Source organism: Aquila chrysaetos, chromosome 11, assembly GCF_900496995.4.
Source record: "Aquila chrysaetos chrysaetos chromosome 11, bAquChr1.4, whole genome shotgun sequence".
In the NCBI taxonomy this organism is placed as follows: Eukaryota; Metazoa; Chordata; class Aves; order Accipitriformes; family Accipitridae; genus Aquila; species Aquila chrysaetos.
The window spans coordinates 32,379,758-32,393,654 of NC_044014.1; the positions used below are offsets into that span (position 1 = coordinate 32,379,758).

The 13,897-nt window shown below is 39.1% G+C and overlaps 1 protein-coding gene across 8 annotated transcripts in view; it reads left to right on the top strand.

The window, feature by feature from the left end:
- The window catches only part of GRID1 (glutamate ionotropic receptor delta type subunit 1), a 562,508-nt gene that overhangs the window by 497,065 nt on the left and 51,546 nt on the right, over nucleotides 1–13,897 (top strand). For all 8 annotated transcript variants that reach the window (XM_030030252.1, XM_030030245.1, XM_030030247.2 and 5 more), the window contains 4 exons: nucleotides 2,933–3,034; nucleotides 4,595–4,792; nucleotides 6,810–7,134; nucleotides 8,534–8,672. In XM_030030252.1, coding sequence (XP_029886112.1) covers nucleotides 2,933–3,034; nucleotides 4,595–4,792; nucleotides 6,810–7,134; nucleotides 8,534–8,672 — 764 coding nt within the window. The remainder of the gene's footprint in view (nucleotides 1–2,932; nucleotides 3,035–4,594; nucleotides 4,793–6,809; nucleotides 7,135–8,533; nucleotides 8,673–13,897) is intronic.

Genomic DNA, 13,897 nt, shown 5'->3' on the forward strand with positions numbered 1-13,897 from the left:
ACATTTGTTTCCTCTGGTTTGTCTTTATTGGATGATTGAGCTTTTGATGTATGGCTAGAACTATAGGATTCCCAGCAATACACCTATTTTAGAAAGAGAAGCTAGGAAGAAAGTTTAAGTTGAAAAGCTTTAATAAAGTAGCTGTTTTCAAAACTTGAACTCCCATAACAGAATAACTTGAGAATCAAAAAAAACCCCACCCAGACTGCCATTAAATATATGTTCCAGAGACCATTGATTTTTTAAATACATCCTACAAGTGCTGATTCTGCAGTTTGTCATAATCAGATCTAAAGGCCCTTTATCTACTATCAGCTGATGGCCGTGCTACAACCTTTGGCTTCAGACTTCTGGTAGGAACATGGTACGTGTTTCTACAGAGAATGAAACTCTAACTGCCTTATCAAATAACAGCAGTACTCATTGTGTTTAACAGTGCTGGAAATTAGTTTCTCAGGCACTGATCTTGACAGGTCAACTGTCACAAATTGATAGACATAAATGCAAATACATCGGTCCTGTAAACAAAATTCTGTCTGCAAGAAATAGAAGTTAAAACTGGCACAATTCTGAACAAATGAAATGTTCTGAAGCACAAGGATGCACAGGAAAAATCCCTTCTGGAAATGGTTTTCCTCATGTTCCATTTATCAACTTTATCTGCATAGTTTGCATTTTAGAGATTGAAAAGTTTGTGCCTCCATAGAGAACACTATGGAGTTCTGTGCTGAAGTGAAATACGCTCCTCCTCCTTGCACTTACCCCTACTGCATAAAAGAGAAATCTTTGTCTTGCTCCTTTTGAATAAAATGAGTAAATTTATGATTTTGCACTGCCATGTCTCCAGTTCCTTTTTGGAATTGTTAGAGTTAATGCAGAATGTGAAATGTAGGGTATTCAAAAAGTCTAATGCCTTGACAGGAAATCAGCTAGAACTTTTGAAAGGAAAAGGAGTGGGAGAAGGAATTGAAATGTCAGTCTACCAGCGATGAAGTAATAAATGAATGTGTTACACTTTCCATTTTTTAATAAATATTTAATCATCATCTGTAGATTGTGCAAGCCATTTGGCCAAAACCTTCCATGCATCTTTATCATATACTTACTGCATAGGACAGCTGAAGAAGGCTTAGACAGTGAACTTTCTTTACAGATTTGAGACACAGTATATACCACACAAACCTAAACTGGTCTTTGAAGTCTGTTGAACCACACTGATTTATGTCAGATGACAAATTCATCAATTTGGTTTGGCAATAGCAAAAGCTAAGAAACATCTGGGCATATTTCAGAGCAAGCATCTAAATTTGAATTTAGAAGGCACCATGGTTATAGGTATCTACCTGTATTGCTGCAGACACTTTTATGTGCAGAAGCTCATCTGTCACTCCAAAATGGCATCACAGGGGAAGAATTTTCAATCTGAGATACTTTAACTTTCAGGAGTATCATTAGAAAGCCGAATATTATTCAGTCATTCTCCTCCTCTGTCCCCCAGGTCATCTGCATAAAAGGAGGTGTAGCTTAATTCTTTCCTCTCCTGTGTGTCAACTTTGAAGATTTAGTGACTATAGAATAATTTTCATCAGTTGTGATAGTTATGATGGCTGAATATTCACTGAATGTCCTGTTCTTTTCTAGTTCCCTGTTTATCAGTTTAGTGCAACAAAACAAAAATAAAACTATGCAGATCTTTCCCATCACATTTTATTTGTTGGTTTGATTTTTGAGGCTTTAGGATAAAACTGAAGTCATAGAAGTAAATCATGTAGGACATCTAGCCATAGGCATTTTCAGTGAAATAAGTTCCTTCCAAGAAGGTTTTGACTTGTTACATGAAAATTAGCTTCTGGCAGGAAGAAGCCACATTTCACAGATCTTGGCCTATGTTTAATTTCTACAGGGCATGCCTTCAGCTAACACCACTGCTTCCACATATGTGAGCATAGTATTGGTGTTTAAGAGTAGAGCTGAAAAAAAAAGAAGGAAACAGTTTCTACTTGATGCTGTTTATGACTCTTCTGAACAAAATGACACCTTCTGTTTGAAGGCAAAAGGAGTGTCTGACTGCTGCTGCTGCTGCTGCTGAAGAGTATATTTAGTTTGAATAATCCAAAGGTCACTGAAGATTGACTTTTCTGTTGAACCTATTCTATTGAATTTTACTGCATTTCTCTTCAGAATATGCAGTAAAATTGATTTTTAAAGCAATACATTTAATTGAAAAATAAAATATTTAGATGTAATATTCCAGGGAGATATCCTGAAAACATGCATCCAGATACATCTAGCAGATGCATGAAGTACTGGTAGATACAAGATATTTGGTCATCAGGAGCCTGGGAACTTGAGAGGCTGTCATTGTTTTACTGATGAGGCAGAAGCAGGGCAAGAACAGAGAAAATAGACTTAAGATAGGATCTAAAGAAAGTCCGAGAGAAGAGACAGTTTGACACCATAGAATCTGTGTCAAGATTTTATGACTATGAATGAGCGAGAATGTTGTGCACTAGGAAAAAAGGTTGGTCTTTGATAAGCAGTAAGGAATGATTTGAAAAGTAGGAGGGGATCTGAGCAGAGAGGGAAATATGGGATACTGAGACCACAGATAATCCTGAGGACTGTCAGGCAATATAAACTTACTGGAGAGAAATGTTGTATCAGAGTGATCTAAGTGAAATAATACAACAAATACTACAGATAATAGAGCAGTTATATTACAGGCATCAATGTAAATACATTCAGGCAAGGTACTTATTTATGTCTGTCCTCTGAATCTCACTAATTCTGATTCTGCATTTATAAAAGCCACACATCTCTCATCCTCTCTATATCAGTTCTGGATTCAGTCATGCTACTTTTAAATGTTTATGTAAATACTGAAAGATTTCTGCCTAACAGTCCTTCAGCCTCACTGTCCTTTCTGTTCTAGTTGGCAACGTGGGACTCTGAGAAAGGACTGAATGGTAGCCTACAAGAACGACGTCTGGGCAATGACTTACAAGGATTGACACTCAAAGTGGTGACTGTCTTGGTATGATCCCATTTGAGTTCAGGAAACAAAATGCTCAAAATAAAAAGGATCTTACTGAGTATTTTGGGCACTTCCCACAGTATTTTCCCCTATCATTTTCAGTTCTGTATTTTTGGATGTTCAGTTGCATAAGCAAGGAAGATAGATGATGGCCTTTTATTATTTTATGTGAAGCTGTGCACTGTCAGAGATACAGAGCATTTGTTTGTTTGCTTACGCTGTTTTTCTGCATCGTAATTCCTACTGGGCATGGAAGCAGCACAGGGCCTGAGTGCACAGGGGTGCATTCCACCCTGTGTACTCTAACTCGGATATGCAGTTTCCAACATTTCGTGTATTTTAAGATCAGATGGGCCAATTATGATAATCTAATCTTGGCTCTTGTACACTGCAGGCTGTAAAATTTAATCAAGTGTTTCCTCCATCAAGCTCATAAATTCCCGTTGAGATAAGCTATATCTTTTAGAAAGGCGTAATCTTTCAAAAAAATCATTACACTTTTGGGACTACTGTCTGTTAGTATCCAGAGTGGTAGCAGAGCTCCTCTCACCTAAGTGCTAAATTAGGGGCAATTTAGGACTTTAATGCATACCTGCCTAAAATATTGTAGTTTGCAGATTGCAGAATGTGGTGCGTTTTTGTGTTTTTCATTTCTCTTTTTCTGAATCATGGTACAAATAGGAAGTACCACATAAGATCACTAAGGCATTCCCCCCAGCCCCCAGTTTTCTTTCCTCTGTCTGGTGACAGGCAAGGTTATGCTGTAGCTTATGTGGGAGGCGAGCAGATCCCTTCCAGGAGAATGTCAATAGCGGGTTGCAAAGGCAGCCAGCTGCAGTGGCTGTGCTGCCAGCAGCCCTGGTGTTCCCCCACAGGAGAGCAGGACACCCATGCCTGACAGAAAACATACCGCAAAATGCTGCAGTGCCGTGGTCCCAAAACAGACTTTAATTTAAAGTACTTCAGGAACCAGTACCCATGAAGGTTATTCTTTGAATTTTCAAAATTTTAAATACTCACAAAATGTAGCAGTTTTAGCTCTTGTTTCAGTATGTCTCCTGGAGAAAAGATTAATCGTTGTCTGCAAAAGATGACTTTCTAGATCTGATATGGTCTCAGATAGATGAACAGTAGTAATGTTCTTATCTAGGACTTAGGTACTTAATATCTATATTCTAGACAGCTAGTTAGGACACTAAAGTAGGTGTCTATGCCCTCTTTATAGTCAGCGAGAAGAGGCAGGTACTTCAGAGAGCAATTCATCCTGTGGCCCCCAGGAAGCTGCTAGAGGGGGTTGAATTATCTTCTGGAGTCTCTGCCTCTTCTCAAGAGCTGTGAAAAACCCAAGGCCACATAGGACTCGGGTGCTGAGGCAGTGGTATCCAGTTGGGATCCCTCATAGTATCCTGCATGGCCTACAGATTTTGCCTCAGAAGGTTATGATTGTCTCAAAATCTGTGCCAAGTTGTCCAGAATTAACTCAGGAAACATCCTTTTGCTAAGAGAAGCAAACTAAAAAGCTTATTTCAATTATCAGTTAAGATATTGGTTTGTTCTCAGGAAGAACCTTTTGTGATGGTGGCAGAGAACATACTTGGGCAACCAAAACGATATAAAGGATTTTCCATTGATGTCCTGGATGCACTTGCCAAGAATCTGGGCTTCAAGTATGAGATATATCAAGCTCCTGATGGCAAATATGGACAGCAGCTCCAAAACAGCTCCTGGAATGGCATGATTGGAGAACTCATTAACAAGGTACAAGGAAAACAAGCTGCATTAAAAAAGAAAAAAAAAAGAAAAAAAAAAAAAGACTCTTCAGAGTAGGACATCAAAACTTTGTAAGGAGGTTGTTTAAATTCTCCCCTTCCTCCATTCCAAATTACAAGAGAATGAATTAGGGTGAAAGCACCAGTGCAGAACACTTCTGAGCTATGGGTGGTTTGAGTATGGTGTAAACCGTGCATTTTAAGACCCTGTATACAGGATAGGAACTAGAGAGTCTCTTCTATTTACTCCCAACTGTTCTCAACATAAATTATATCAGTGTAAATCTGTGTGTTTACATAGCTGTAAGACTAAGAAGAGAGGACATGTATGTGTGTGTGACAATGTCTATAGAAAATAAATAATGTATTCTTCTTAAAATACTAATTATTATTATTTTAATTTTTTTCATTATGCCTTTGCTACTTGTTTTTAGGTTTGACTTTATTTGGGTCACTTTGTGGCAATGTGTTTGATAATGATCAACTGTTTGACTCCAAAACAAGAAAAGTGTCCCTAGTAATATACCATAAAGGAGTGTTTTGAAGGACCAAAATTTAAAATGATCTCAAGATTATTTGTTCCTTTAAAACAGAGAGGACCAAATTTCTTTTCTTAATTACAATCTTGCAAATCAGGAGTAAGTTAATTGAACTCCATTGAAGTAAATGGGGAAAGTTTGTAGCCTAGAACCTCCCAGAGAATGAAATTAGAGTGCATTTTGTTCATGGTCTTGCTGTCTGACATGGGGCAATTGTTAATCAAGAAGGAGAGTCAAAGGAATTAATATTCCTTGTTGCTGCCCTTTGTAGAAAAGGTTACTCTTCTGCAGTGGAGTTATTAGTGAAAGTGAAAGCTTTCTCATGATCTAGTAAGTAGGTGGCTCAGTATCTGGTAAGTAGGTGTTTAGGAAGAAATAGAAGCAATTAAAGCAATAGGAAATGTGTGTATGACAATGGGATCTTCTTGGTTGGTGCTAGGAAATATAAAGAATTTTTTACTTATTTTGCATTGACATAAGCTGTTTGAATTTCTTTGATTTGAATATGTGGTAAGAAATCCTGTTAAATTTCTTTGGAAATTGCATTCTTTCAAGCAACAAAGTATCTATTATGGTATTTTTTAACGGTATTTCTGCTACTAGCTTTTCCACTGACTCCAAAGGGTTTCAAAGCAGACCTCTCACACCTAACATTTGCTTTACTTCCCCAACAAAATGTAGAGATAGGAAACAAAATGTACATTCTATTATTTGAAGATAACTGTTTTTAGTAAGATGGAAAAATATTCAAAATCTAATTGCAGCTCTTCAAAAGCTCTGGGAATCTTATTTATTAACTCCTGTTTTATCTTTCATTGGGTTTGCAATACTCTTTAAGGACCTTCTACGTGTAAAACCTACTCGCTTTAAATGTTGAGGTTAAAGCAGTTTCAGGAACTAAGTTGCCTTGGGTTGCATTCTTCCAGTTACTAATTTTTGCAATCGCTTTATTCATTGTAAAAAACAAACAAAATCTTCCCCCCAGCTGTCATATGAAATCCCTTCACGAATATGGGAAGCTGGCAACTCTGCAGGGAGAACAAATATTAGCTCTTTGCACCTTCCTATCAAATACACAAGCTAAATAAATGGTATTTCTTTCTTATTGCTTGCACGAGGTTAATATGGTTTGGATTTTAGGCATCCTTTGGAAAACAAGTGAGCGTAAAGGTTAAACAAGTTGCACTCATTCCAGAGAGAAGTCAGGGTGATGCTTTTTGTTCTAGAGTACATTGACAGGTTATGTTTCACTACTCTGCTTTAGACTAGTGCAATTAACTAATGTTCAAAGATTAAACTGATTCTGGTTTTATTTTTAGACAATTTATTTAAATTTGTCTGAACGTGTTAAGTTATAGAAAGAAATGCATGGAGTCACTTGGTTCTTAAAATGTTTCTCCTTAAGGCTCATGCTGGCGACATTCTTGGTGAAAGGAAGAGGTCTGATCTGTTGCATTTTTCTCGCAGAGAGCAGACCTAGCCATCTCAGCCATCACTATAACACCAGAACGAGAGAGCGTTGTGGACTTCAGCAAACGGTACATGGACTATTCCGTGGGGATCTTAATCAAAAAGCCCGAAGAGAAAATCAACATCTTCTCTCTCTTTGCTCCTTTCGACTTTGCGGTGTGGGCTTGCATTGCTGCAGCCATCCCTATAGTTGGTGTCTTGATATTTGTCTTGAACCGGATCCAGGCAGTCAGGGCGCAGAACGCTTCCCAGCCAAGCCCTTCTGCTTCCTCCACCCTTCACAGTGCCATCTGGGTTGTGTACGGCGCTTTTGTTCAGCAAGGTACTTACTCTCTTATAAACACCACTGATAGATGTTCAGAAATGTTCTGCCTTGGGTAAAGCAGGTCAGGACATGTTAGTCTTGGCCAGAACGGTCTAAAGATGAAAGAGAAGGCTCGTATGGGGAAGTAATATGTTTTATTTGCCCAGCTGCTGAAAAGTGGGAAGAGGTAGGTAAGTTGTGGGGCGGGTATGTTCTGCTTTTCTGTCTCGGTAAGTCCAGAAAGAACACTCGTAGCAGGCTTTTCCACTTTGGGAAAAATATCACACGATAAATAAACTACAGAGCTGCTTGGTGCGGAATTACACTTCTCCAACTCTGAAACTAGCACCTTCTCTAATTGCTTAAATTTAATTTTAGAAATTTATATGTTTTTGAACTAATGTGAGACAGTTTATCTTTTGGTTCTTTGACATGAATAGGAAAATGATTTGTAGCCATGTAACTAACTTTACACTCAGGAATCTCTAGGCATAGGACTAAGCCTGTTGAATTCAATAGGATTGCTACCATTAACAAAGCTACTTTTATAAATAATTGTTTGCAAAATCTGACCACACGGTTTTTGTCCCATATCTGTAATGTTAGTACCATTCTTGGAGGGCAGGTTTTGTTGAATGCTAACATACGGTTATGTTGTTAACTTTTTTCTACATTTTTTTCATTGTGATTGCAAGCTTATAAAGCTTCAGCTGGAAAATCCTTACTATTGCTATGAAACTTGGTCCCTCATCTCATTAAGGTGGCATTGCTGATGGGTTTAAGTACAGTAAGATGTAATCAGCACAAACATATGCTGAAGTGACTAGCACCAGTTATATGGTAAGGTTTGGTCTCCAACAATGTTCAAGCATAACTGTGCTTGAGGCCTGCTAGAAAGAAATCTTCATGTTGTTTGAAATGTTGTAAAGAGTGACAATGACACTAATACTTCAGTCTTTGCAGATTTAAATACAGCACAGATAGCACATAAGCCATTGGACAATTTTGTGGTTTTTTTCCAAATTGAAAATGGCCATTGAAAACAGAATATTACTATGGTCTGAACACTGCAACGATTTAATTCCTGCATATTAATCGTGCTTCACCATTGAACTTTCTTTATTTAGAATATTTTTCATGTTCTGTAGATTTGCTCCTCAATAATTTCCAAGGGAAATATGTTGAAAGATGATTTTCTAGAACAGTAACCAGGGCAAGATGAGGTTGACTGGAGAAGATGTTTGTAAATTATCAGTCTTAACGGAAGCAGTGCTTTTCTCACAGTAAAAGGACTGTCTGGAGGGGAAGCAGAAATGCAGAGGGATAGTTCCAACCAAGTTGAACATAACAGCGCACACAGAGGGTGATCATAAATGGAAGCTACTGAGAGACCCTCATTTTCTCTGTCTATTTGTAGGGGGCGAATCTACTGTCAATTCTGTGGCTATGCGCATTGTAATGGGAAGCTGGTGGCTCTTCACCCTTATCGTGTGCTCTTCCTACACAGCAAACTTAGCAGCATTTCTCACAGTATCAAGGATGGATAATCCCATAAGGTAAGAGCCTCTTCTTAACATGAAGCTGGAAACCTGGATTTCACAGAAAAGTATTATCTATTTGAGCACTCATTCTTGCAAGAAGGAGATAACTCTAATAAAATACTCTGCTTATTTGCAGTGGGTGCTTTTCTCTTCTCTCCCTGCCCCCCCCCTCCACCTTCACCCTAACAACCCCCAAGCAGTTTTGACAGGTGCATGGAGGGGACAATGGCACTTTAATTGTGTGTTTTTCCAGAAGAGAGGTCTTCCATGTTTATATGTATTTTACTTAACTAGAGTTCTCACTGCTTCAGTTGTCTTTACTTCTTTGTTGAACATCAGAGGGGACTGCCACCTCTAGCAAACTGTAATACATTTCACTTCTCACCTGCAATGTGTAATTCTATGTTCTTAATATTTTGATATATGCTGTTGTTTATACTAGTATTTGCATGTAAGGTAATATAGGCGGTCTTTTAAAATATAAACGACCAGATTCAGTGGCATTATTTGCAGAAAAAGCTTCTTCTCTAGGAGGAGAAGATAACCAAAACTGACTCCAGGATAATAGATATAATACAGCAGTTGTTTTATTAAATTTATATATAATTCTCTACAGTTGTTTTGGCAATACTGTGATGATAAATTACAGCTTCTGTAACAAACCCAATTTATCTTGCACCTTTGACTTCTTTCCCCTGCCGTTTGCCTACTAATCCATACCCAATGAGAATATTTTCAATAAACCAGGCCTCTGAGCAGCTCCAGAGAGCTGCTGGTTGTTTGGTGGCAATTTGTGTGTGTGTGTGTGTGTGCGCGTGCGCATGTGTAATCTGTTTTTCTTCAGAAAATTTGAAGGCTGAATAATGTTTTCATTTTTTCCCTCAAAATATGGACAAAATTTCCACCTTCACACTGGCATGGAGTACTGGGAGGGCTGTTGATCTTCTGCAGTCAGTGCTGACAGGATTAGAGTCTGATATCTCATGTTTGATCTGATGGCGATGGAGTGGAGACATGGCCAGAAGACGGGCAGTGTGACACAGGCTGTCCTCCTAGAAAATGCTGAGCCAAGGACTTTAGGTGCTAGAGAGTGACACAGTTGCTCTCTCGCTCTCATTTGGGGTTGCACTGGGAAAACTGGGACTGTAAGGTTTGTGCTTGGCTCCTAAAACAGAGGCATTGGCACTTAGGTGAGGCTGGCACTTAAAGAAGCTGCTTTTGCCTTCTCTGTGGTATCTGCAAAGAAGGACGTAATTAAGTGCATTTCTCATAAACATAAGTTTAACTGTATTTCCAATTTTTAACTTGCCATTGCATACTTGCAGGTAATGTAACGCTTTGTATGGATATAGTGTTATAATAATAATAAAACCATCCCCAAACCATAACAAGCTTTGTTTTTAAATTAATTTTCTGTTAGTTTAGCCAAAATAAGTAGGTTTTAACAGTAATAGAAATAAGAACTGTGTAATTTCTGGAAATAACATGAGAAACTAAATAGAATAAAACTACCTCAGAGTATCTGTGAGGCCTGGCTGTAATGGGAATAAAGTTAAGCTCAATGAATAAATTGTTCTTGAAACCAAAGACAGAAATAGTTATCCGGAAAGCTTGAATAATGTTCTTCTCACAAAAATTCTGAATGTTATAATTCCTTCACGGCAGAAGAAATTGTCCATTTGGTCTACTGAGCACCTCCCAAAACTCAGCAAAGTTCAGAGGAGGACAAAAGTTGGGGTGAAATGCAGTGAGGAGTCTGCAAAAAAAAGACACAGGTTTAAGAGCAGAACTATGAATTATGAGAGGAGGCCTTTGAGGCTGAGCTATTACAACATTTACAAGGGGGTTTGATTCCCCTTCTCATTAAAATGAATGGACATCACTAAGAATCTTGAGGAGGAGAGAAGTTATTCCAGTAAAGGAACTGTTCGGTGTTGTTTTGGGACTTTAGAGCCCCATGCCCTTCTACTGTTAGAGATGGCAGCTGAAGAATTATAATTAAATGGCTTTCTGTACCTAACAGTAGCTGCCACTTTCCAGGTTCCCAATATCACATCCCCTTGTACAAGGTGAGGATACAGAAGAAAGAAAGCACTCAGCTGTGATCTGCAAACACCAGCATAGTAATTCATGTGCCAAATCGTAAACGTCTAAGGTAATTTAAGTTGCCATAAGGTTCACTGCCTGTGCTCCAGCTCCTTGGCTATAAGGGCAGCGGTCTCTATTAGGTATTGTCAGCCACAATGTGGATTATTCATATTGCCTGGGGTGTCTAAAGTGGTCCTGGATACTTTGGCTTAGGCACCCAAATCATTCCCGAGGTAATCTGAAATAGTAGCTGTCAGAAAGCTCTTTGATTTGATCACTGGTTGGCATAAATGAGACAGTTAAGGAACTTGCTTGCCTTGGGTTGCCCATGGCTATTTTACAAAGTTTGCAGAATGTCCCTGAGATCCTGCTACTCAGAGAGAGAGAGAGAGAGAGAGATCTGGACTAACCGCTTTCATTGAAAACTCCGAGTGCCTTAGGAGAGAAGAGATGGGGTAAAGAAATAGGATCTCTGGAAAATCTGTTGAGCCTTCATCCATTTCTAAGCTATGATGAAGATATTTTCATGCCCCCACTCTTTAGGAGAAATATCTTATAAAATGTTGTGTCAGATTTAGAACAAATATTTTTCCTGAGAAAGTAAATTACTGCCTTACATGAATGCATTGTGGCCTGGTGTCTCGGTTCCCAGTACAACTTAGCTTCAGCATCATATGATGTGGAGTGGCTCTTTTTGCCGTTCTAAATCTGCCACTCAGCTTGCCTGCATTATATCTTTCATGGACCCAGAAAGGAATACTTATGTGAAATCCATTTTTCCCACCCAAAGAGGCACAATGAGTTATAGCTGAAAATTTGCTCACCAGCTGAGAACTACCAAATCCATCTGTGTATACTTCCATTGTTAAGAAACCAACCCCTCATCCTCTCAGTAAATGTGTGCTGTTATCTCTCCCTCCATAGAGAAGTCCTCTGGTGTTCAGTACTGCTGCTGCTAAATTGCCAGCAGGAGAGAAAATAGTATTATGGTGCTGCAGTAGCTGCAACATAGTTAAGATTTTCATTATAAGACCGATTTTTCCTCCCAAGCCCCCTCCAAAATGCCTAATAAAAGTTGTTTCAGCATCAAATTTGGCATGTGTGGTCTGTGACTAGCAGAACAGGAGTATGTTTGATTGAATAACTAGGTGTCAATCAATCCAGTGATCATTACCTCCACAATTTCACTGCAATACAAGTGTGTCATAGAAATCATAAATGATATTTATTAGAAGGGGCCTGGTGAGAGATTTGCTGAAGCAAAGTTGAACTGTTGGAAGGCAGATTTTTAGAATTAGCATGTCAGATGAAAGCCTGCTGATGAGGGCATAATTTTTTTTACAATCTGGTATTGGCAAATCTCGCAAGGCTTTTCCACCCTGCCATGAGTTTCAGGGACTGCCTGTGGCTCACAGAAAAGTGAAATACCCAGAGTAGGAGGCACGGCAGAAAGCAGCTTTGATATGCTGCCTGTATTTCTGTATTTCCTGACAGAGACTTCCTAAATCCCAAATGGGTTCCCAAGTGCTGTGCTGTGCAGGTGCCCAGATCCCATGTAAGAAACATGCCTATCTTGGAAAGAACAAAAGTCCATCTCCTTGGATTTTCCCAAACCCTGAAGGGCTTCATCACAAGCGTGATCATGAGGAGAGGCACTGGCTTTCTGATCTGGTACAGCTGCACGTGCTGCCTTGTTCCTCGCGTGTCCTGCGTGCCCATCACTCGCCCCGGTGTGACAGGGCGGTAGGGAGGGTCAGAACATGGAGTTTGAGACCCACATCAAAACCTCTGGCCCTTCAGGAGATCAAGGATAGAAGAAAATACTGTGAACCTTCCTCGGCTGTCCTCCATTTTCCAGTTGCTAGTGGTCGGTGCTTCTGTACCCCTTTGCTCTTTTCATACTGCTTCTCTGAGCCCTCTGTCCAAATTACCTCTTGCGCTCTTCTCATCTTCTCTCTGCCCCAACCTCACAACAAGGGAACAAAGACAATGTAGTGGTTACCTCAGGATTTCTGTGTCTGTGGAGATTCACAGGCAGGGCAGTGAACCATCAAGCAGATTTCCCGACCGCACGTGAGCAGAGGAGTGAGATGTTACCCGGTTCCAAAAGAGAAGGCATTTTTTGCAAATGTGCTGGTGGCAACCACATTGGAGCTCAGGCTAGGAAGCCACGATCCATGTTCTAACTTTGTAAATGAGCAATTCTTAAATTTTGTCTTTAAATAGAAATCTAGGTAATGTTTAGTGCCTGTGCTAATCCTTGGCAAACTTGTTTAAACCCAAATGTTTTGCATTTATTATTCTAATATTTGCCTTCAGAACTGTATGCAGCTGAGAAGTCTTCTAAGGGGTCAGTCTGCCAAGTAAGGGCTGAATTATTACATGCGAGTTTGTTCTTTCTTTTGTTTTATTACATTTTCAAACAGCCCTTAGATCTGCTGTCTGACCTTCCATTTATAATTATGAGTTTAATTAGCAGTGACTAAACTTCCAGCTTCATTTCTTGTTAACAAGCAGACTACATGCAGTTCAGTAGCTGCACAGACATTCTGAAACTCAGGTTTAGGAGAGCTTGTCTGACAACAGGTTAAGAATCATGCAGGAAAAATAGGACGTAAAAAAGTAGGCTATTTGCAAACTCAAAAAAGTTTAAATAAAAGATTCTATCAAATTGATCCTTAACATTTGCACATGCTATGGATGTTTTGAAAGACATCTTTATATGTGCATTCATGGACTGCATACAAATGCATGTTATAACTGGTTTTAAGTTCACAGCTGTTGTTTCATGATTTGGGATTTCCTTATTTGCATTTTAATCCCCAAATTTCATATGTTTTGGTGACAGCTGAAGATTTACTGCAGCTTAGTTGGGGTGATAGTCTGGCACTTGGAAGACTTGGGTGCAAATTCTTTTTCCACCACAAACTTTGTTTGATCTTGGCAAGTTTAGCCTCCTCTCTGTCTCAGTCCCTTTCTGTATAAAAGAGTAACAATTTTTTCGTATCTTACGTGGCACGTTGTCAGTTTAGCTGCTTTAAAGGTAATGGCCAGAAATGACCATATTATAATAGCTCTGCAGGTATCAAAAAAGGTAGATTTTCTGGGTTGTGTACAAAACAGAAACAATCTCAAAATATTTTAAAAGAAAA